This window comes from Dendropsophus ebraccatus, chromosome 3 (assembly GCF_027789765.1).
Source record: "Dendropsophus ebraccatus isolate aDenEbr1 chromosome 3, aDenEbr1.pat, whole genome shotgun sequence".
Taxonomy (NCBI): domain Eukaryota; kingdom Metazoa; phylum Chordata; class Amphibia; order Anura; family Hylidae; genus Dendropsophus; species Dendropsophus ebraccatus.
This window is the reverse complement of record NC_091456.1, coordinates 159,642,336-159,665,894: the sequence shown is the minus strand read 5'-3', so window position 1 is coordinate 159,665,894 and position 23,559 is coordinate 159,642,336. Positions and strand designations below refer to the sequence as shown.

Sequence of the window (23,559 nt, the reverse complement as noted above, 5' to 3'; positions counted from 1 at the left end):
TCATATTATAATCTGCCACTGAATGCCGCCCCCATGGTGACAGCTGGTGGCGCCGCCTGAGGCAGACGATTCAGGTCGCCTCATGATTGCGGCGCCCCTGGATGGACTCGAGCATGCTCCAGGTTCGCTCATCTCTAGTAAGGATCAGTTTGAACTAGGCATGTATTTTCAATTAAGCATACCTATCTATAGATTAGGGAACTACATACTGGTCAAACAAGCAATCATCCTGAAGCTGCTGTACCCGATGTATTGGTCAGCTTTACTAACATTTGATCCAACATTTATCAATATGACAGATGTTAGGACCCGGTTAAGCTCGGTCACATCCATTTGTCATATACTTGGTATTGACATCCCTTCAATTTGCTTTTATTACAGCTTACTAGAGCCTGCTTATATGGCAAAGTCAACATTACTTTCCCCTCTGGTGAAGGGTCTGCAGGTGGCTGAATCTCTCTAAATGAAGACCCTTATCATACATGATCAGTTTGCTGACATGTTCATTGGGCTGTGCCGTTTGTACTACATTAAGCATGTACATAATCATTTATTAATAGCCTGCCAGTAGCACACAAAGCCCGGAGGGGATTGTCATTGAGTATTTCCACAAAAGGAAACAATTCTCCTCTTTTCCCATTTGCATCGGCCACGGAACTTTATCTGCATGCAAAGCGTGTGCGCCGGACGGGCACTGTGATGATGTCAGCGGGGATTAGCTGCCGCATTGTCACCAGGAAGCTTAACTAGATGAAATTTCAGAAGGACAGACTAGTAAGGTTCCCCCAGTTACTGATGAGAATGGGGAAACAAAATCTGTAATGTGTTATCAAATTAGCTCCGCCATTCCTAATGAGAGGCCCAGATGACTGCCAATGGGGGGAAGAATACATGATCTCATCTGGAATTGTAAGACGGCACAGTGCAGGTAGAGTGTGGTGTGGGCGTCCTGATAACAGCCACAATTACTCACATGCTTTGTAGTGAATGGGAAGAGTAAGTGGTATATGCTGCCATTGAAATAAGTCATACATAACATTTTTACTTTGATTGTTTTTTAACATTCAGATATTTCATGACTGTAAATTATAAATTTATTTGTTTTTTCATTTTTTTTTTACAAAGCTAAAAGTGCCTGAATTCTGGCAAAATATGCTTAGAAATGGTGTCATGCCCTGGACAGTGCCGTAGCTACCATAGAGGCAGGGAAGGCGGTTGCTATGGGGCCCGTGGAGGGAGGGGGCCCAGGGATGCACAGGGAAAATAAGAGCCTCTTGTGTTCTTTTGCTAAACCCCTTATGCAATGCAGTGTGTAAGTGGCCCAGTGTTCTCTTACATGCTGCAACACAAAAAAGGGTTAATTTGCTGAAGACAATGAGCTCTTTGCTTCACTACTCTGATAACCTCTGACTTCTGTTCTCTAAGCTCCTGCAGAGGTCAGGGGTTATTAGTGCAGGAGAAGTGAAGGAGAGAGCTAATTGTCTTCTTTATTAACCCTTTTTTTGTGTTGCAGCATGTAAGAGAACTGGGTCACTTACACACTGCAGTAAATAAGGGGTTAAGCAAAAGGGAGTCTGCTCCTGCTCCTATGTATATAACCATGAGGCTCCTAATAGGCTGTTATAGTTAAATACAGTGGATAGACAGAACAAGCAGACATTGGCTTTCTCCTCTGCCAGTCACTGTTGTGGCTGCACGCAGGATTCTGCCTCTGGCCACAAGAGAATTTTTTTTTGGAAAGTGGAAAGTATTGCTCTAGAACAGCTATGGGTAACCTTCGGCCTTTCAGCTGTTGCAAAACTACAATCCCCATCATGCCTGGACAGCCAAAGCTTTAGCTTTGGCTGTCCAAGGCATGATGGGAATTTTAGTTTTGCAACAGCTGGAGGACTGAAGGTTCCCCATGTCTGGTCTAAAGTAAAGGTGGCCAAACAATCATTTTGCCATCAGTTACCCCTTCCGTCCTCCCCCTGTCCTTCCCTACACACACAAAACTTTCGGCACAGCCAGAACAAAGGGTTCAGGCAGTGATTTTTCTATCACGCCCGACCCCTATCTCCCCCAACATCATCTGTCAGTGGTCGTTCGGAAGAGCCCCATACACCTTATATTGATGGCCAAAACTGACCACGAGCAATGGGTATGGTGGTATTATAAGATCGGTTGTCTTGGTTGGAGGACTCTCTCTGTCTTTTAGTGTCCTCTGCCTCAAGACTTTGCACTTTTCCTGCTATATATACACTAGTCATTTGATCAGCAACCGAGGCTGACAAGCAGAAGATTTGGTAAAAAACTACTAATCCAGGTAGTCCAAAACTTGTCACAAGTGTTTAAGGAATCTGATAGGATACTTGACAAGTTTGTTAGACGTTCTAACCCAAAATATTCAAGTAGAGAGTAGATATGTTTTGATATATGTTTTCTTACCCACATAGATATAGTGCATTGTCATAGGGTTGTGTTACTATTGTTCACATATAATGTATGTGAGTTTCTTTTTGTTTATGGAAGATATGTCATGTGTTTGTCCTTCACTTACAGCCTCCTAGTAACCTCAATGGGGCATATTAAGCTGACCGATTTCGGACTTTCAAAAGTGGGCCTTATGAGCATGACAACCAACCTTTATGAGGGTCACATCGAGAAGGACGCCCGAGAGTTCCTGGACAAGCAGGTCTGCTTCACTAACTTTATTTCTTTATGTCTTTATTTCTTTTCTCAGTCTTAACAAACAGAACAGAAAATTCAATGGCACGGCCAATGGACAGGGAGCAATTTTCTAAATTATTATTTATTTGTATTTAAAATCCCTTGCACAATCCCTTTAACACCACATATTGAATGTGCATGGTAAGTTGTGCATATAAAGCATACACATTTGCTATATTGGCCAATTCTGGAAGACCATCTATTGTGCATAGTAGCCTCCCAGCTCTCCCCTCAGTGAAAAATATTGGTAAGAGAAGGGTTAGTCATGTTGGAGTAGTCTGGTGGTGGCTTTCTCCCTCCCCATTCAGAACACACATTCATGTAGGAGGGAATCAGGTGGAATAGCTGTTGGTCCAACAAGCCAAATCAGCTTAAGGGTACCTTCACACATACCGGATTCACAGCGGATTTCATGCTGCGAGTTTGCAGCGAAATCAGCTGCGAATCCTGGTACAGTTAAGTTTAATAGGGTTACATACCCGCAGTGGAATTTTCATTCCGCTGTCAGTATGTAACCCGGCCCCTTTAACCCCCCGCAGGCTGTGCCCAGAGCATACATTACCTGCTCGGCGCAGCGGCTGTGTGTGAGGCTCCCGCCTCCCGTCGGTTCCCATCAGCCAATCAGTGCACGGCTACATGTCCTGCAAATATTCTCGGATTTGCATTCACAAAAAGAATCATTAAATGGGTACTCTAGAAGAAAAAAGATATTTTTTAAATCAAATGGTGTCAGAAAGTTATACAGATTTGTAATTATTTTCTATTTAAAAAGATTTACTTATTAGCTGTTGTATGTCCTGCAGGAAGTGGTGTAATCTTTCCAGTCTGACACAATGTTCTCTGCTGCCACCTCTGTCCATGTCAGGAACTGTCCAGATCAGTAGCAAATCCCCATAGAAAACTTCTCCCTTTTCTGGACAGTTCCTGTCACGGACAGAGGTGGCAGCAGAGAGCACTGTGTCAGACTGAACCCCCCCACAAATCTGTATAATTTTCTGACACCAGCTGATTTAAAAAAAAATGGAATGTCCCTTTAAGACCTAAATTTTCAGAAGCATACAGTCAATGAACATGGTACAAAAATATAAATAAATAACTCATTACAGATCCCTGATATACAGTTATATAGTTTCCATTCAAATCTTTGGCTGTCTATGTAATTCACTTACATGCATGATGAGCATCTTGAAATAACCCCCTCTCCCCCTCCAATCAATTATCTTAGAATTTCCATATAGGGGATACTAAAACCCTTTAAATGTGACACATACTGTCAAGTTTCTTCATTTCCTTAACTTGCCCATTAAACGATAGCAAAGACATTTCAGTGCTTTGTCACATCCTTTACATCTCTGTCTATTTCCCTATCCTTGTCTCCCCCATAAAATGAGGAATGAGATGGCACCGCTGTAATATCTAAGACAGCGGAATAAAACACTGGAGGAAGCCTGTAAATCTCTATAGACTACTTCTGGGGCTTATGATGCATTGTACAATTAAAGGTGCTAAAATCTTAGCCGTGGTCCATTTGCGTTTTTTTCATGCCTCATTACCGATTGTCCACAATCTGTTATTTCTAAAGTGACTTGGGGGGAAAATCCATCTGAACAATAGCAGGGCTGAATGTATGTTCCTCTCACTTCCCCGCTGCTATATAAATGGTCGCTTCGTTGTTCTTCATTTAAAAGTCTGTAAGCTGAAGTTATATTATTTTTCCTTGTTAGTTCCACCATAGACAGTGTAGCAAATGAATTACCGGCAGGATTTCTACCATAGTATGGTTATCCTTAATAGTATCCCTGGTGTCTTGAGAGGTACTGTAGCTTTGGGGAAGGGAGGTGTGGAATATATACTGTATATATGTTTGCGTTTACTGAGTGGAAAAAAAATGTATATTGTAAGTCTATGTCCAATTTTTTGTAGTGTAGTTATATTAGCTTTGGGGAGGGGAGGTGTAGAATATTTACTGTATATGTGTATGTATGTGCATATATATATATATATATATATATATATATGTGTGTGTGTGTGTATATACACATATACAGTAAATATTCTACACCTCCCCTCCCCAAAGCTAATATAACTACACTACCAAATATAAATATATAATATATACTGTATATATTATAAAATAAATTATATAATATAAAAAATATAAATATGTAATGTAATTATACTGTATTTTTTAGTAAACTAAGTTATTGTGCATTGCACAGTAACTATCAAAGTAGTTTTCAGGGCAGTTAAATATGACGAATAAAAATGCTATCCGTGCCACACACATATCTTTATTTAATTCATTATTTTTCAGGTCTGTGGTACCCCTGAATACATTGCCCCAGAGGTGATTCTGAGACAAGGATATGGGAAGCCTGTTGACTGGTGGGCGATGGGGATTATCTTGTATGAATTCCTGGTTGGCTGCGTCCCATTCTTTGGAGATACACCAGAAGATTTGTTCGGTCAGGTGATCAGCGGTAAGTGTAAGGTTAAGATGACATGCTTGTTTATTATTGTCCGGTTTAACAATTGTATCAATATATTACACTAGTTATAGGGTTCAGTAAGCTATGGGTAGTAGAACACACAGGGGGAACCTTTAATGGTAAAGGGATTTCACGTGCAAGTTTTGAAGAGAATCTATCAGATGCAATTCACTTTCAAACAGCTGTCACTGTTAGAGAGCTGCTAGATCAGGAAAACAACTTGCAGCAAACTGCAAGGCTGCGTTCACACGGAGCACAACTGGCAGAATTGGCTCGTGTGCCACCTCTCTCCTCGCTGAAGAATGGACATGTTCATTCTTCAGGGTGGAGAGAGGAGGCACGCGAGCCTCCCATAGACTGTCATTATGACAGGGAGGCTAGTGGAATTCTGCCAGTTTTGCTCCGTGTGAACGGAGCCTAACACCTCCTTACTCCACCCTCTCATACCTGACACTGCTTGAGACTTTGCTTTCAGGTGTCAAGCAAACAGGGAGGGGGTCAAGAGGAGACATTACAGCTTGCAGCAGATCAGGAGCTTAGGACAATAAAACCAATTCTCTACATATATGGATATATGAAAGGTACCATGTGTCTTCTTTTTATTCCTACTTAGGGTGATCACCTAATAGGTCCAAGGGTCACACATGCTCACTAGCCTAGTCAGACAGATTGGATATGAAGACTGCCAGCCAACTAGAATAGCTTCTCAGCAGCAATAGACACATTAGGTGGACATACTGAGAAGCACTCAAAAGATCACCAGGGGGCTCTAAGAAAAGTACAGTATAGAACACCACTTTTATTTTATTATTATTCTGACTGTTCATGCCACAAAGATAAAGGGTGGATATGAACTTTACACTGTATCTACATTTTAATTCCCTGGAGATGTTAAAGGAGTAGTCATAGAGGTGTTGTCTGTGGAGAAACGTCAGTGAGTGTTCGTTTCCTCTGCAGCACCACCACAGGTGGAATAAAGCATTACACAGTGTCCATACAAATCAATAGACTGTCTGTGTAATCGAGGACAGGAAAGGTCCTCCCAATTAAGAGTCACTCTTTGTAACTGCTCTATGCTCTAGCTAAGGCATGTGGATCCTAATCTGAAAACGTCCTCTATCTATATGGGGTTTTCTAGACTGGACACCTTTTAATACATCTCTGAATTCAGAGTTCATTGAATTCATTTAATCCAGTAGTTCTGTTTTGCGAGATACAGGATTTATCTGGTTGCACTAGCAGCGTCATCCATTCTATGAGTATATTACCCAATTAGCCAGTTCTCATGATGGGATACAGAAAAAAAAAATCCGCTCTTATCTCAGCTAATTTTATAATTGAATGTGTTGTCTCGGAGTGTAATTGGTCTATAGCTTACAATAGAAGTTCATTATTTGCAAATAGTAAAACAGGGCCGACACCGGTTAGGGATATGTAGCGGTCTGGCGTGCCATTGGATTGCAGTCACCAAGTGCTGTCTGTGCAAATAAAACAAATAGCCAAATAAACAGTAATGTGACTAACTAGGGGGCTCTCATTGTAAATAATGCAAAGCAGAAAGCAAACAAAGAGAATTCACAGATTGTTAATGAGTTCACTGAGGGTTATTACAAGGTAATGTTATTTATATAACAGCTGTTCTTCTTTCATTTAAAATTCAATAACCTTTGCGGTGTGAACCTGCGGGCTAACCCCGAGTACCATTACACAGCTTGTGGCAAAACTAAATGATAATTAAACAAAATCCCTTATTTCCCTACCTGCTGTTCCCACAAATTTCCCTGATGCATTAGAGGTTATGCCAGTGCTATGATCATAATGACATTTTATTCTGCCTAATGTTCTGCGAAAGCATACATGCAAATATGTGTGTATATATTTATACGTCTGTGTATATTTATGCACAGCGGATGAACTAGTAAACAGTGTCACAACTTTTCCAGGCTCTCCATCTTTCTGCTGTCAGGTTAGGCCGACTTGATGGGTTACGTCACTCACTTATAGTCATTGCTCCTCCCCCGAGGTTCCTTATGGCTGCTACACCTCTTCTTTTGATACGGCCCTGACTATCCTTAGCTGCAAGCATGTGAAATATCTTTTATGGCTCGTAAACTATGTCCTTACTATTGGGGCATTGACTCTTTAAAAGAACAACCAATCTAAATTGCAGCAATAGAGTAACTCACTTCTGATGACAGTGTGGGGAATACTTGAAACATGCAGTGTTTTCCCTACACTACACTTTCCCTACTGGTAAGTAGTATTCTTGTAGTTTGTTAGCTGTCCCTGGTTAGCAGGTGCTCTTGTAACCCCCACTACTTAGGGACTAGCTCACAATGTCAATCCTTACTGTCATGTAAGCTATGTACAGGCCTCTCCAGTATGCACAGTAGATCCATCTGGTGCTACACATGTTTACTGCTCCACCCTATAATCCTCTGCTATTGGTCTTTCCCTACACCCCACCACATAATGTACACTGGCTACACATTGCCCCCTACCTTAGTGTGGATCCCATTGTAGACCTTCACCATGACCAGGGTGCCATGTTTTCTGATGTCTACAATGACTTGGACAAGGCAATCACACAGGGACTTCAAATGGGGCCACTAACGGCTACAATGGGGAAGAAAATGTGTGTTTTATGAATTTTTATTGTTATATTTCTTTGTAGAGAAGATAAAGACAATGTTGTTCTTTTAAGAAAATTATAACTTGTGTATGTAAATGATATAGTATAGGAGGTTATAATCTGAGACACCAGGGGCTCGGAGAATCAACCCATGTTAATTAAAGTAAGCGGTGGCCCCACTGTCCTGGCTCACAATGCCTCGCAGCGGGGATGCATATTCATACATACTTTACACTGTATATTGCGTTGAACCTACAGTAATGGTAGATATGGCCTCCAAGCTGTTCTGCACTATAGACTTTCTGCCCTTTACAAACTCTGATTTCCACCCCCGCTCTGAATTTATGCACATGAGCCGGGAAGGTGTTTTACATATTATTCAGATTCTCTGTTGTAAAAGATGTAATGCAAATAATTAGATCTCATAATACTACAGGGAGCAGATTGACATTTTTCTCCCTTTTTATTTTTTTATTTTTCCTCCTACATTTTGTTTTTCATTCCCTCCTTCCTTAAAATTTCCTTTCTTTATTCCGCTATTTGCTTTCTGTAAACTGGCTAACAATTGCTAGTGGATCAGCTAGTCAGTAAGTAATATTGTTGTGTCTCGGAAACCTATGCGCCCACTCGGGACCCTTGAAGGGGATGGACTGGCAACCATTTTAATAGCTAGTTGGCCACAGTGGGTGCCTTTTTGGCATCAGGAAATTTTCTCTAATCTGAATGTTGTTTTGCACATCTTGATCTGTTTGCTGTGTGTTTGTACACAGCCGGACGGCACATTTTACTTCCTGCGCTAGTTAGATATAAGTAGCACTGGGTTTAATTCTGCGGATCATGAACTGGCCTCTGTGTATAATAAAAAGGAGGTTTTGGAATGAAGCGCTGCTCTTTCTAGTGATATGGCGACAGTCGTCTGCCTGTGCACTAATAAGTACATTGCTCTGAGCAGTCATTACATAATACTGTATCCTCCTCCCTGTCTGCAGTGCAAGCTATGGTTTCTAATGTGAAGTCTAGCCTTAGTGTGATATAAGAACAGATTTCATTAACAAGTCCATTAAAAAATTATAGGAATTTTCCTTTCTATTTTTCATGATAGGGTTGATCTCATACATATTTTTTATTTATTTATTTCCCTACAATTATTTATTCAAATTATTATAAGTATTACCTACATTGTCTTTATTTTTTTTTACATTATTTCTTGTGTTTTTATTTGTCACTCCCATTTCCAGTGCAGACCACATGGCCTTACTAAGTTTGACGGTCATTGTCCTTCATGCCCAACATGAATGGTGTGTTCATATACCATGTAAGAAGCATCAATGGGATAATTCCTCACACATCCTCACACATTTCTACATTTCAAGCTAGTAGGTAGAGTCTAGCCTCTATGATGTTTTCCGTACCCACTACTTGCAGAGGATGGAATCTTCTATCTCTTTATAGCATACATTAAGAAGCAGCAGCAGCATGGAGGTCAGCTGTACTGAACAGTATAAGCCGTGAATTCAAAACCCTTCGCAATCTGTTTCCTTCTGGCTCTCTCCACTCACCTCCCCCCCCCCCCCCCTTGCTCCATAGCCATTTATGGGCAGCATGTAACCTGATCTCTTAGTGAGCTAGTAGTCCTACATTGTCGCCGTTCCTACATGGTTGATTAAATTTTTGGGATTTTAGGCATCAGTCTTAGCATTTTTGAATATGACAGATTTAACATATGATTTGAGGTAAGCTCTTACATAGTTATCTGTTCTGTAACATATATATTTTTTTATTTTTTTAGATGAAATAATATGGCCTGAAAGGGATGAAGAAGCCCCTCCGTCTGATGCTCAGGACCTCATTAGTTTACTACTCAGGCAAAATCCTCTAGAAAGACTTGGGACAGGTAAGAGTCTTGCTGTAAGGTTATATACCTGCCTAGAACTAGTTATTATGCTTCATACGTTACATGAACTAAAGAAGACATTCAGTGACAAGTAAATTTGCATCAGTGTACAGTCATAGCTAAAATACATACAACGAAGAGCTTCCTGGAGACCTGCACGGTTGTTCACACTAGAGGGACCTGTTTCTCTTCCTGTTTTGGAGGCAGCAATGTAGGACACTGCCGAGTAAGAGTGACACTGTGGTGTGTCCTTTTTGACCTATAATTCAAAGGTAATCGGGTACATTCTAATGTAATACCGTAAGTGACAACAAAACATAGACTTTGAAAAAGCAACAAAAATTGTCACAGCCAGTGCTGGAGTTCGTACTTTAAAGGGTTGCTTGAAGAAATAATTTTTATTCCCAGATAGCCTGTACTCGATCTCTGTTTAGTTGGCTTCTTTGAGATTTAAGCAGATATCCAGCAAAAATCTTTTACTTTCAAATCGATTGGTGAAAGAAAGTTATATAGATTTGTAACTTACTTCTATTTAAAAATCTCAAGTCTTCCCATACTTATCAGCTGCTGTATGTCCTGCAGGAAGTGATGTTTTCTTTTCAGTCTGACACAGGAACTGTCCAGAGCAGGAGAGGCTTTCTATGGGGATCATTGAAAAAGAAATCTCCAACCAACAAGAATCCCACCAGAAGACAGGGCTTCTGAGACTTAGGGCTCTATAACACGGAGCGATAATCGGGCGAATCAGGCCGATTCGGCCAAGTATCGCTCCGTGTAATAGAGACAACGATCAGCCAATGACTACGATTTAGGTTTAAACCTAAAATCATTGGGCGCCGACCATGCTTCGCTACGTTTAATAGCAATGCGCGGCAGACGATTCCCTAAACACCTAACACCTTACCTCTCCCCGCTCCCGGTCTTCTCTCCTGTGCTCCCCAGCTTCCAAGTCCCGGCGTCTGAGCAGCCTGTCAGCTGGCAGGCTGCTCAGATGATGCTGCCGTCGGGACTGGGGAGCTCCTGAGCACTGGAGAGAAGACCAGGAGTGGGGAGAGGTAAGGTGTTTAGGCGATGTCCATGCGGCCCTTGCTGCACAATTATCGGGCCGTCTAATAGGTCCAGTAAATGAGCGCTGATCTAGCAGATGATCGGGTCGTAGTTGGCCTGTGTAATAGGACCCTTACTATAGAATCAATCTCCTGCAGCAACAAGAGTGATTGGGAGAGAAGCGCTTAGCTGAGCACTTCTCTTTACTTGTCACAGCACCTAGACCTTGACCAATCAATATATGAAATGACAGCAGTACTAATAAATACAGAACTTTTTTGCAGTGGCTTATATATCATGGTTGTATGTTGGCAAAATAATATGGTGATCTAATTCCATCTGACTCACATCCTCTGCTCTCACTGTTTGCCGTTAAGAAGAGTTTATCAGACATGAGTGTTTTTTTTTTTTTCTATGTTCTCCCTCTGCCTGTGCCAGAAAGTGGATGAGAAGGGAAGAGCGCCCAGATATTGATTGGCATTCTAGTTTTAGCATTAATAATGTCAGATGTAAGCGGGGGATTATAGCCATTACTCCGCTGATAAACAGTACACAAGTCTATTTATATGTCCTGCCCAGACACCCAGCACTTGACGCTAATGTCACTGCCTTAGCTGGGGGTTCAATTTGCCAACACAGTTATTTTATCCAAGGTTTGAGACACGTTAAATGATCATTCGGTTTGCCCTTTTGATGTCTGTAGTAAATTGTTGCCTTTTGAAATGCTGTAGTCTAGAGGTTTTTAAAAAAAATAAATATCCATCTATATCTGATCAGTAGCTACAGTAGGGAGAAATGTGTGGCTGAGATGTTTGTGACATGTCAAAAAAAAACAAATTAAAAACTTTTAATAAAGGTATCACTTTAAATTTGACACACTGCGACAAACATGGTGCACTTTTGTAGCCTATTTAGAAACCAATTTAGAAGTGGTATAAAACTTCTACTACACAGTTTTAAAGATGCATCAGGTTTTTCTAACCAGCGGTGGGGGGGGGGAGAGAGGGTGAATCCAGGCAGGGGTCCAGGAGCGGGTCATGATGCTAAAAAGGTACAGAGACCAGTAAGTGTAGGTTGTTGTTATGTTCCTCCCCCCGACCCCTATTTTTTTTTTAGTTTGGCCGGACTTCTCCTTTAAGGTCCTCATACACCTCATATCGCCACTTGCGGCAGGTTTACCCATTGGTAAAGGTGTATAGGCCTCTCCCAACCAACCATGATGGAAAAATCACTGCCTGACCCCTTTGTTCTGGGAGAGATAAGCTGGGGTCAGAGCTCTGTGGCTGCAGCTTGGCTCTTCCTTCCTCATGGAGAACACAGGAACGCTTGGACCCTGTGTATCGGAAGTACTGGGGCCTGACTATAGAGATAACTGATGGCCAGGCTATTGAAGGTTGGGGACCTTTTAGACTGTCTAGTCCACCTTTAACTAAATGACACCAATAAACTGGTTGAGCAAACCATGCATGCCAGCTATTTGTTACTGAACACTCATCTGGTAGTCCACCATCTTTCCCAATCCCCACTGCAAATATACACTTAACTGAGCATGTATGTTTTCTGAATGGCAAGAGAGGAGAAAGCCACCACCGAACCCCACTCCTCTCAGGAGAGCATAAAGATTAGGTAGTCGAAAACATACAGCCTGATCCTTCTCTCCCTACGACAGTACAGCATTGGTCTATCCTGATAATGGTGATATGTGTAGGAGGGCACAGTACCATCAAACATGACATGTAATCCAACTGATTCACGACCCAAGAATCCTGTAATTACCCCATTATTTAATAGAAGACAAACAGAAGAGGTAAAGCTGTTGAGTGAAGACACATGTAATAAAATGTAGTCTGGTAGAGCTTGTCATTAATGTTTTTTTTTTTAAAGGTTTAATATGAATGATGTCTCCAATGTTCTGATGACACAGGCCTTTTCCTTAAATATATTGCACATACATGACATGCCATACTAAGTCTTATGCCCATGGGCGCACTAATTGTCAGCACAGAGAGGCATGAAAATATATAGTATGAGCTGAAGGAAGGCTGAAACCTCACGGCATGTAAAACCCTCATTATGGGAGGAGAAGCCTTAATTAAAGTAAATATATAAAACCCCCGACAGGTTATTGCATTTGTGCATAATATAAGAGGCCATTTTTATTGCCTTTGCTTTTTTTTTTTTTTTTTTTAAATGCTGCTTGTGTTTGTCCTCATTGTCCTTGTCCTTCCTGCCCCTTCATTGTCATAGTCACTGCCTGTATCACCCGCATGCAAGGTCAGGTCAGGCATGGTCTGGCAGGATTCATGTTTCCGTGTCTTTTCCGACATAAGAAGAATTTTGTGCCGCCTTATTAGCAGTAACAAGATAGCATGACTGCCCCTCATACATCAGCGTAATTGTGTTTAACAAGCTGTCAGGCAGTCACGTTCACATTCATATGTGACTTAAATCATTACTTATTTGCATAATTATTTTTAGCCCTTTTTAATTTTTAAATTTCAAAAATACAGTGTTGCAATTTTTTTTTTTTTTGTGGTTGGACATGTCCTAATGTATTGTGGTAAGAGCGCTACTTGAGATCACAAAAATAATTTTAAAAATGATAGTAAATTCCAGAGACAAACTGGGTTAAATTAAGGTTTAAGTAGTCCCGAAGGGTCTGGTTCTAGCAGTGCAGCTACCACACAGGCAGATCACAGTGCTGTTATAGTTCCTGTTGTACGGGGCTTGGCACTGAGCTACTCCTTTTTCTTACCTGAACAATAATATTTTACTTACCTGCATCCACCACCAGAGGGAGCTCAATGCATACAGATTTATGCAGTACCCAATGAGTTTAGCAGGAGCTTTTGTTGGTTACTGCAGGCAGCCACATCAAGGTATATTTTATATGACGAGTCAGTGCTAGACTTCTGTCAAGGTTTTAAAATAGGGTTAAATGTTTTCTTTGTGCTTCTAATTGGACGCATCTGTCTTTGCTTAAAACTGAAATCTGATTCAGCTATCAGCTAGTGGAGATATTCAAGACAATTTCATGATAATTTCTAGAGATGGGCAAACCTTGAGCGTGCTCGAGTCTATCTTAGGCCGAACACTTGGCATTTGGTCACCAGTGGCTAAAGAAGTTGGACACATCCCTAGGAATTCCCGGGAAACATGGAGACGGCCTGTGGCCATATCTGTGTTTTCCAGGCAGCCTTAGGGCTGCATCCAACTTATTCAGCCACTGGTGATCAAATGCCGAGCGTTCAGATTCGAACAGACACGAGCATGCACAGGGTTCCCTCATCTCTGGGGGGTTCCCACTAGTTAGCCCCCTACTTTTGACAGGTCACAGTACCATATCAAAAGTTTTGATTGGTTGGTATCTCCCTGCTGAGATACCCACCAGTCATTAGTGCATATCACCTAATTCGTAGTGATCTCTGTCCATGCAAACATCTATAGGGTGATGATTGACTGTAACCGCTTGTTCTCTTGAGCGTGTTGGGTGACAGTGAGACCCCATTTGATCAAAGCTTTTGCCATGTCCCTGTGACATGTAATTTTTTTTTTTGTGATTTACACTTTAAGTATGGACAGTAAAGATTTTGTATTGTCTTCAGATGTGTCACTCGTAACAATGTCTTCCGCCTATTTCTTCCCCAGGGGGAGCTTATGAGGTGAAACAACATCCCTTCTTTTGTGCCTTAGACTGGAACAGTTTACTGCGACAGAAAGCAGAGTTCATTCCTCAGCTTGAATCTGAAGACGACACAAGTTATTTTGATAGTAAGTGAATGAGATCTCAAGACCAATATGTTGTATGGAAATGTGTAGATTATATCATCTATATCTTTCGGGTTCCTTTGTCTTTAGTTGGATGATCAGTTGTCTTCCTTTTCTTTCATTGGATGATCAGTTGTCTTCCTTTTCTTTCATTGGATGATCAGTTGTCTTTCATTGAATGATTGGTTGTTTTCCATTGGATGATCTGTTGTCTTCCTTTGTTTTCCATTGGATGATCAGTTGTCTTCCTTTGTCTTTTATTGGAGGATCGGTTGTCTTCCTTTGTCTTTTATTGGAGGATCGGTTGTCTTTCGTTGGATGATCAGTTGTCTTTCATTGGATGATCAGTTGTCTTTCATTGGATGATCGTTTGTCTTCCTTAGTCTTTCATTGGATGATTGGTTGTCTTCCTTATGGTGGTTGTACACGGAGCGATAATTCGCACGATTAACGATTTTGAATGAACAATGTTTTTTTTATAACGATCAGCATTTAGACGGAACAATACATTGTACGGAAAAATCGTTATACAATTGTTTTGGAATCGCTTAAGCCTATCTCGCACATGGGTGAAATCGTTGAAAGACTGTTTACACGGAACGATCTGCGAATTTTTTGCGAACGACCAACGATAATTTGAGAACATGTTGAAAGATCAAAATGAACGATTTCTCGCTCGTCGTTTGATCATTCGCTGCGTTAACACGTACGACTATCGTTCGAATTCGATTGTTATTGTGCAAAAACGAACGATCAATCTTTCCGTGTAAAAGGACCATTAGTCTTTCATTGGATTATCAGTTGTCTTCCTTTGTCTTTCATTGGATGATCGGTTGTCTTCCTTTCTCTTTCATTGGATGATCGGTTGTCTTCCTAAGGGCCCTATTCCACCGGACGATTATCGTTTGCATAATCGTTAACGATTTACAATCTCAAACGACCGCTATTGCGAAAGACCTGAAAACGTTCACTCATTTCCATGGAACAGTAATCGTTACTTCTGATCGTAATTGCGATAGTTTTTCTTCACTATTTATTCGCTATTGCATTCGTATCTATTGCAAACGACCGAACGATGTCTTATTCAATGTGAACGATTTGTGAACGTTTTGCGAACGAGCAACGATAAAAATAGGTCCAGGTCTTATAAAGCGATCAACGATTTCTCGTTCGGTCGTTAATCGTTAACTACATTTCAACCGAACGATTATCGTTTAGATTCGAACGATTTAACGATAATCTGAACGATAATCGTCCGGTAGAATAGGGCCCTTAGTCTTTCATTGGATGATCGGATGTCTTCCTTTGTCTTTCATTGGATGGACGGTTGTCTTCCTTTGTCTTTCATTGGATGATCGGTTGTCTTCCTTTGTCTTTTATTTGATGATCGGTTGTCTTTCATTCTTTTATGCAGTCACATTAGTTAATAGTATTTGTATTCATATAAGGGTTTCTTCTCTTTCCCAGTTATCAGTAATAAAGTATTATGTTCTAATGGTTGAATGTTATAATTTTCAGCCCGATCTGAAAAATACCATCATATGGAAACGGAGGAGGAGGATGACACCAATGATGAGGACTTCAGTATGGAAATTAGACAGTTTTCCTCATGTTCACATAGATTTTCTAAAGTGAGTATATATGGATTATTAATACATCATTTTGCTATTTATAGGAACGTACAAGATGTAATGTCTTAGGTAAACATATACTCTTTTTAAGAAACCCGTTCCCTCTCCTGACCTTGTTTAATTATTGTCTTCACCTTGAAATAATAATTCTCAACCACTTTTTCTTATACCTCTGTGATGTGCCACCTCGAAGCTATTCTTGCTAGAAATGTACGACTGAATAGCCAATTGGGTGTTCCTAGTTGGCGGTGTATCGCTACACAGTCTAGTACTAACAGCTTTGACTCTTCCAGCTTGAAACACCCAGCTGACTATTAAAAGGGTTATCCAGCGCTACAAAAACATGGCCACTTTCTTCCAGAGACAGCACCACTCTTGTCTCCAGCTTGGGCGGGGTTTTGCTGCTCAGTTCCATTGAATTGAATGGAGCTTAACTGCAGACCACACCTGAACTGGAGACAAGAGTGGGGCTGTCTTTGAAAGAAAGTGGCCATGTTTTTGTAGCACTGGATAACCCCTTTAAGTCATATACTTCCGGTAAGAATAAAGGGAATGGAAAAACAGAGCTATAACACAGTACACAAGGTATATGTTTTAGGACAGACAATAACGTGTGTCATCTATTCACATGGATATTTTTGTGTTAGGTATTCAGCAGCATTGACCAGATGATGCAGAGCAAAGTGGAGGAAAAGGATGATACCACCGAGAAGTCTAAGAACCTGAATTTACCTCCAGTGGAATCTCTCAGCTGGAGCTCAGAATACTCTGAGATGTAAGTAGAGTATTGGGTGGTTCCTGTGCCCACAATGCACAATGGAAGAAACTTTTAAAAATGCGGTAACACTGCAGACTTGACCTTGACCTATAGATATAACTTTTTGAAGTGCATTTTTTGGGGGAATTTTAAAATGTCCCTGTATATAGCTGTAAATGCAGTGTATAGAGGAAGTGGCTGTCTGACACAAACCTGTGATAGACTTTGAACTATGACAGTGTCAAGCAATTAAATGCGGGTCATAAAGTCATATTAAAGGGGAAATAATGTGAATGTTTATGTGGAAGTAAAAGTAGACTGCACGTCATATGAAACTAATTTGGACTTCATCACAAGTTTGGACATTTTAAATACATGTCTACCATTTCTAATTTTTTTAAGGATCCTTTACTTGGTCAGACAGATCTGTTTTTCTCTGACATTGTTGTGCTGGGAGTAAAAGATGAGAACCATGAATCGAAGTTGGGGTCCGTTTACATGGCCCAATCTGAGGACATAAATGAGCCCCAATCGTCTGTTCGGGGAAAACTTAAACTTTGCCTAAAGCCCCCACCCGATATAACACAATAAACCATACATACTTGCTCCCCCCTCTGCTCCCTCTCTATGTCTTCCAGTCCTGGCTGTGTTCTTTTTCTACTGTAGTCTGCTGACACCCCACTCCCCCCTCCAGCTCTGTGATTGGCTGAGCTCCCAGCAGGGTGTCAGCAGAAGCCAAAAGAATGTGAACACAGGCGGGAGCAGATGATCACCTAGCAAGAGCAGCATGGGAAGTGAAGAGGGGTAAGTATGGCTGGTTTATTGTTTTATGCCTTGGAGATGCTCTGGGCATAAAGGTGGTTCTTTAAGGTGCCCATGACTTGGTAAAAAAAATGGTAGTATGTCAAGACAGCCCCTTTATATTAACAGTGGTCCCCACACTTTCCTCCCCAATGTTCTACATGTATGATTTTTTTTTTCCTTTATCAACTTTAGTTTGTAGAGCAGGTGAATAAGTAGAAGAGTCACAATTTGTTTTCTTTGACCAAACAGGCAGCAGCTCTCTATATCAACGTCTTCTGATGCTGACAGTCTCAAGCAGCGAGTCAGTACCAACCTCCTGCCAAAGTTTGCCATCTCATCTGATCTAGAGCGAGATGATTCTGGAGCTGGGGAATCCCAGGAAGAAGGAGATAAGTCTGTTCTTGTATCAGAGGATTCTCCTCAGGAAGATCCCGATCTCTCTACACCGGTCAGCATCAGCAGCTCCACAGTGTCAGGTGTGTATAGGAGGGTGGTCACATCTACTGGTCACTAAGTGTATTGCGCATGCATGATGTTTGTTAGTATATAACTATAATCTCATCAGTACAATAGCACAAATATTTAAACTGATTCCCCACATCATAATGAATTATGATTTTGACAAGGCTAATGTCGACAGGGATTGGTTGTCCATGCCGGCTATTCAACTATTTAGATGCCTCTGTCAAAACTGTGGCATTTAAATGGCTTTGGAAAGCCTTCATTGGTGGTCCGGTTCGGCTTCCTGCAATGTGATTGCCTGAAGCTGATGCATTACATAGACACCCCAAGGCCTCTGATAGGCCTGAGATGCTGCCTTGAGCAGCCTGTAGCAATCGAGGGCCAAGAGCATCAGTCAATGCAGTACATAGGTATTGCATCAATCTCTATGAGCAATCAGTCCCTAGGGGAGCTACAAGTAAGTTTTTTAAAAAAAGAGACGTTTTTCTCAATATATGAAAAATCCCATAATAAAAGTTTAACCCACTTTTTCCTATTTTTGAAAGAAAATATTTTGTATCGCTGCATGCAGAATCACCCAAACTATTAAATTGTCACATTCCTGTACTCGCATGTTAAAGGCACAAGCAAAAAACCCCCACCAAAATGCAAAATTATTATTTTTTTGCCATATCACATCCAGAAAAGTCACACATATCCAGTGTGATACCCATAACATGTACAGGTTATGGTACAAAAAATTATTTTAGATCAGCTAGTGAATTTTATAAATTTTAATTCTACTTAAAAATTTCAAGTCTTCCGGTACTTATCAGCTGCTGTATGTCCTGCAGGAAGTGGTAGATTCTTTTCAGTCTGACACACTGCTGTCTGCTGCCACCTCTGTTCGTGACAGGAACTATCAAGTGCAGCAGCAAATTTCCATAGGAAACTTCTACTGCTCTGAACAGTTCCTGTTACCGACAGGTGGCAGCAGTGAGCACTGTGTCAGACTGAAAAGAACCCACACCACATCCTGCAGGACATACAGCAGCTGATAAGTACTGGAAGACTTGAGATTTAAAGTCAGTTACAAATCTTTACAATTACAAAATGTATAAGGGGTTAAGTCTGTGTAGGAGTTTAAAATTGATTGTAAGAGAAGCTGCCTTCAGTAGGTGGAGCCCTAGAGAAAGTTCTTATTTTCTTCTGGAAATTAGCTACTTTCCTTGCATACTCCCCCCCCCCCCCCCCCCTTTATATGGGACATTGACTCTATACATCAGTTTGCTGGACTTTTCAAGGAGATACACTACTCCTCTAGTCCTGTTATGTCAATAAGTGTCCTTTAGCCGCCACCAAGGAAGGTGGGGTGTTGTCCATTATATGTCCAAGATAGATATTTGCTTAAACCCTTGTGACTGCTAGCTTCTATTAAAGGGGTTATCCAGCGCTCAAAAAACATGGCCACTTTCTTCCAGAGACAGCCCCAGTTTTTGTCTCCAGCCTGAGCGGGGTTTTGCTGCTCAGTTCCATTGAAGTGAATGGAGCTTAAATGCGAACCACACCTGAACTGGAGACAAAAGTCGTGTTGTCTCTCAAAGAAAGTGGCCATGTTTTTGTTTAATGCTCTATTTGTATACATATATATGTGTGGCCAGAATTAACCAAGATCATAGTGGTGTAATGATTTACATTAGGATGGGAAAGTAGCCAATATAATGCAATGGCTAGTATGCGTATTGGGCATAAATTGATATTTATGTATAACTAATAACTCCTTTTCCAGGATGAAGTACTTGGTAGAAGTTATTGTCATTGATGATGAGCGTTAATGTGTCTGTTCTGACTATTGTCTGCAGATCATAGGTTATACATCACAATAATTAGCATGTTCATAGTTTTTATACAGTGGCAGGCTTAGATTCATGAATTTCCTATGCCCTTCAGTTCTGTGGGATTAACATTCTGTATAGTTAGTTTATATGATTTAATGAGCATACCGTATCATGGTAGGAAACTACATACGGAGGCAGACAATAAAACCACATGGTGCGTACAGCTACTGACAAAAAGACACCCTATGTAATCTAAGTAGTCAGCTGTTCCCAGAATGCTCTCTGTTCTACACTACGTGATACCTGTTCTGAAACTCAGATTATTTGCCTGCTTATATTGTACTAATGCGTCAAAAATTTATCAATTTATGATAAAACATATCTAGTTAAATTGTAATTTTAAGGAAGTTTAAGGAAGCGCACCGTGAGGAAGATTTATCAAACATGGTGTAAAGTGAAACTGGCTCAGTTGCCCCTAGCAACCAATCAGATTCCACCTTTCTTTCCTCACAGACTCTTTGGAGAATGAAAGGTGGAATCTGGTTGCTAGGGGCAACTGAGCGAGTTTCACTTTACACCATGTTTGATAAATCTTCCCCCATATGTATACTAACATACAAGAGTTTGTGTCATCATTGCTAAAGAGAGGTTGAAAAGTTGTTAGAAATAACGTAATCCTGAAATAAAAGCAATATAGAAAACCATATGGCTTGGCGATCTGTAAACCCAGCACTTGAAATTAGTTCCCCTCCAGAAGGAAATAAGTTTGCTCACTACTGCCACCCATTGGAGATAGCTACCCCTGTAAATTATTGTCCAAGCTATTAAAGGGGTTGTCCGGCGATAAAAAATTATTCACAGAATAACACACATTACAAAGTTATACAACTTTGTAATGTATGTTATGTCTGTGAATGGCCCCCTTCCCCGTGTCCCACCACCCCCACCCGTGTACCCGGAAGTGTGGTGCGCTATACATTACCTGTCGCGTGCCGACCACGGTCTCCGATCGTCAGCAGTGACGTCTTCTTCGGGAGCTTGGCGGATCTTCCCGAGTGCCGGCCGCCCTCTGCAGCGTCATCCGAAGCTCAGCCGCGATTGGCTGAGCATAACTGTGCTCAGCCAATCGCGGCTGAGCAGCTGATGACGTGGCCGCGTCATCAGCCGCTCAGCCGCGATTGGCTGAGCACAGTTATGCTCAGCCAATCGCGGCTGAGCTTCGGATGACGCTGCAGAGGGTGGCCGGCACTCGGGAAGATCCGCCAAGCTCCCGAAGAAGACGTCACTGCTGACGATCGGAGACCGTGGACGACACGACATGCGGTGAGTATAATGCACCACACTTCCGGGTCTAGCGTGGGTGGGGGGAAACACGGGGAAGGGGGCCATTCACAGACATAACATACATTACAAAGTTGTATAACTTTGTAATGTGTGTTATTCTGTGAATAATTTTTTATCGCCGGACAACCCCTTTAAAGCCTTGAGACATGATAGGACATTATTAGCCAAACCAAATTCTCCACCTAAAGGGTCAGTACAGGACAGGATGCTGGTTGGCTTGGTGTGTGGCCCTTGACTTGGGCATTTTTGCTTGAGCAGACATAGGGAGTTTTATAGGTCAACAATATGTTCTTGGAAGAGAGTATGCTAACTCTCCTCTCAAAGGAATAAAGTTGACTTTCTAGTGTTACCTATTGCAAGTCAGTGTTCTAAGCCCATAGACCAACGTCAAAAGCCTCTGACCTAGCCCACAAGTTGCTTGCTCTGTACAGATGAGGTGCAAGAAACCCAAAATGACTACAGATGGATTCTCTGCCTTTTGGAGGAGATTCTGCATTGGCTGGTGATGTTTTACAACTCTGTAATGGGTCAAACACCAACTTCCAAGAAAGCCACCAACAAAAAAAAGTGCTAGAGAGCCATTTTCTTTCCTTCAGTAGGAGAACTGATTTGCATATCTTTATCCCAGGACGAATTGCTTGACCTACGGGGCTTAATAGGTGAACTTAGATGTCTCCACAAGGAGAAACACTGCTCTTTGAGCCTACATTGGTTCTTTTGACACTAACATGGATGAATAAAGATGAGCAAGTTGTTATCTTGAAGTCAATCCTGAACTAATTTTTATTTTATTTGTTTACCTTTTTAATGTCTTTGATTTTTAAGTGTATTTAGGACCCTTTGCGTATTCATGTGTCGTATAGAAATAAGAGACTAGAGACTCTTCAATGAGGCTCCTTCTTCTGCATATTCATGTTTCCCAGGGGCAATGCACCTAGGATTTCACTGCATTGATCGCTTTCACTAGCAGCCGGCAGTGTTATCGTATGGCTGGTCTCCCTGAGATCAGCGATCTGTTTCTCATATAGAGATAAGAGCAACTCAAGCATGCTCCAGTCTGTTTGTCCGGCATTTTAATACCGGTGGCTGAAGATGTTGGATGCAGCCCTTGGAAGTCCAGAAAACATAGATATAGCCATAGGCCATAAGCTGCATCCATGTTTTCCAGGACTCCCTTACGGCGGCATACAACTACTTCAGCTATCTGTATTCAAATGCGGACAGTCTGACTGGAGCATGCCCGAGTTACGCTCATCTCTAGTGTCACATGATGTCAAAGATGTAAATAAATCCCAATGGAAAACCGTGTCCCTTTACAAACATAGTACTTGGCTGGTTATGGGTGGGCCCCTTTCTCTGCATTCAGTCATTTTCTTTTTATAGCATGATGGTAGTTGACGCTGCCAAGAGGCTGGTTTTTCTAATAATATTGGCACATACAGGGCACAGGGTCCCATAGCGGTCACGATAAAAAGATATATTTGGAGTGACTATATGGTACCACAGACATTGTATGGGGATTAATGATTTTCAATGTATACTGTGGAGAAGACGCAGTGACCTATAGCCTTTTAGAGTCTTTCAGTGTGAATGCGGTCAGATTGTTTGAGCTTTTAGGTGAATCAGCTTGGTTTTTCCGTATGTATCTCATTGATGTTTCTAGTAAATCTGTAGGAACTGTATGAAAGCTTTGCCAGTCCACATCCTGTGTAATGAATGCCTACAACCCGTTCCTTGTATCTATTCATTTCACATATATCTGGATAGTAGGAATACAGTTTAGCCATCTAGCTGTGGTTGTTATAATATGTCTGTCCTTTCTTCCTTGAACAGTGAGTAGTTTTTCAGAACACTTAGATCATATAAATGGAAGGAGCGAGAGCGTGGACAGCACAGATAATTCCTCAAAGCTTTCCAATGAAACTGCTTCTCATATGGCTCGACAGCGATTAGAAAACACAGAAAAGCAGAAATTGTCTGGGAAAGTGACTAAGTCCATCTCTGCTAGTGCGCTGTCCCTCATGATCCCTGGAGGTAGTGCTATACCAACCCTAAGCATGAAATCTTGTGACTTTGCATGTCCTTCTCTCACCATCTGCCATCCACTATTGCATAATGCATCTTTTTTTTGTAGCTACCTATGGTCAGGTGGGAGTTTAGGATTCCAGGAAGGAAGGGGGATGTGATTAAAAAGAGAATGTGTGT

General features: G+C 41.3%; 1 protein-coding gene across 1 annotated transcript in view; it reads left to right on the top strand.

The window, feature by feature from the left end:
• The window catches only part of MAST4 (microtubule associated serine/threonine kinase family member 4), a 371,265-nt gene that overhangs the window by 336,338 nt on the left and 11,368 nt on the right, over nt 1-23,559 (top strand). Inside the window, exons 17-24 of the mRNA XM_069963543.1 lie at nt 2,542-2,674; nt 5,024-5,189; nt 9,620-9,724; nt 14,420-14,542; nt 16,058-16,170; nt 16,818-16,945; nt 17,981-18,207; nt 23,188-23,388. Of these exons, the coding sequence (XP_069819644.1) occupies nt 2,542-2,674; nt 5,024-5,189; nt 9,620-9,724; nt 14,420-14,542; nt 16,058-16,170; nt 16,818-16,945; nt 17,981-18,207; nt 23,188-23,388 (1,196 nt within the window). The remainder of the gene's footprint in view (nt 1-2,541; nt 2,675-5,023; nt 5,190-9,619; nt 9,725-14,419; nt 14,543-16,057; nt 16,171-16,817; nt 16,946-17,980; nt 18,208-23,187; nt 23,389-23,559) is intronic.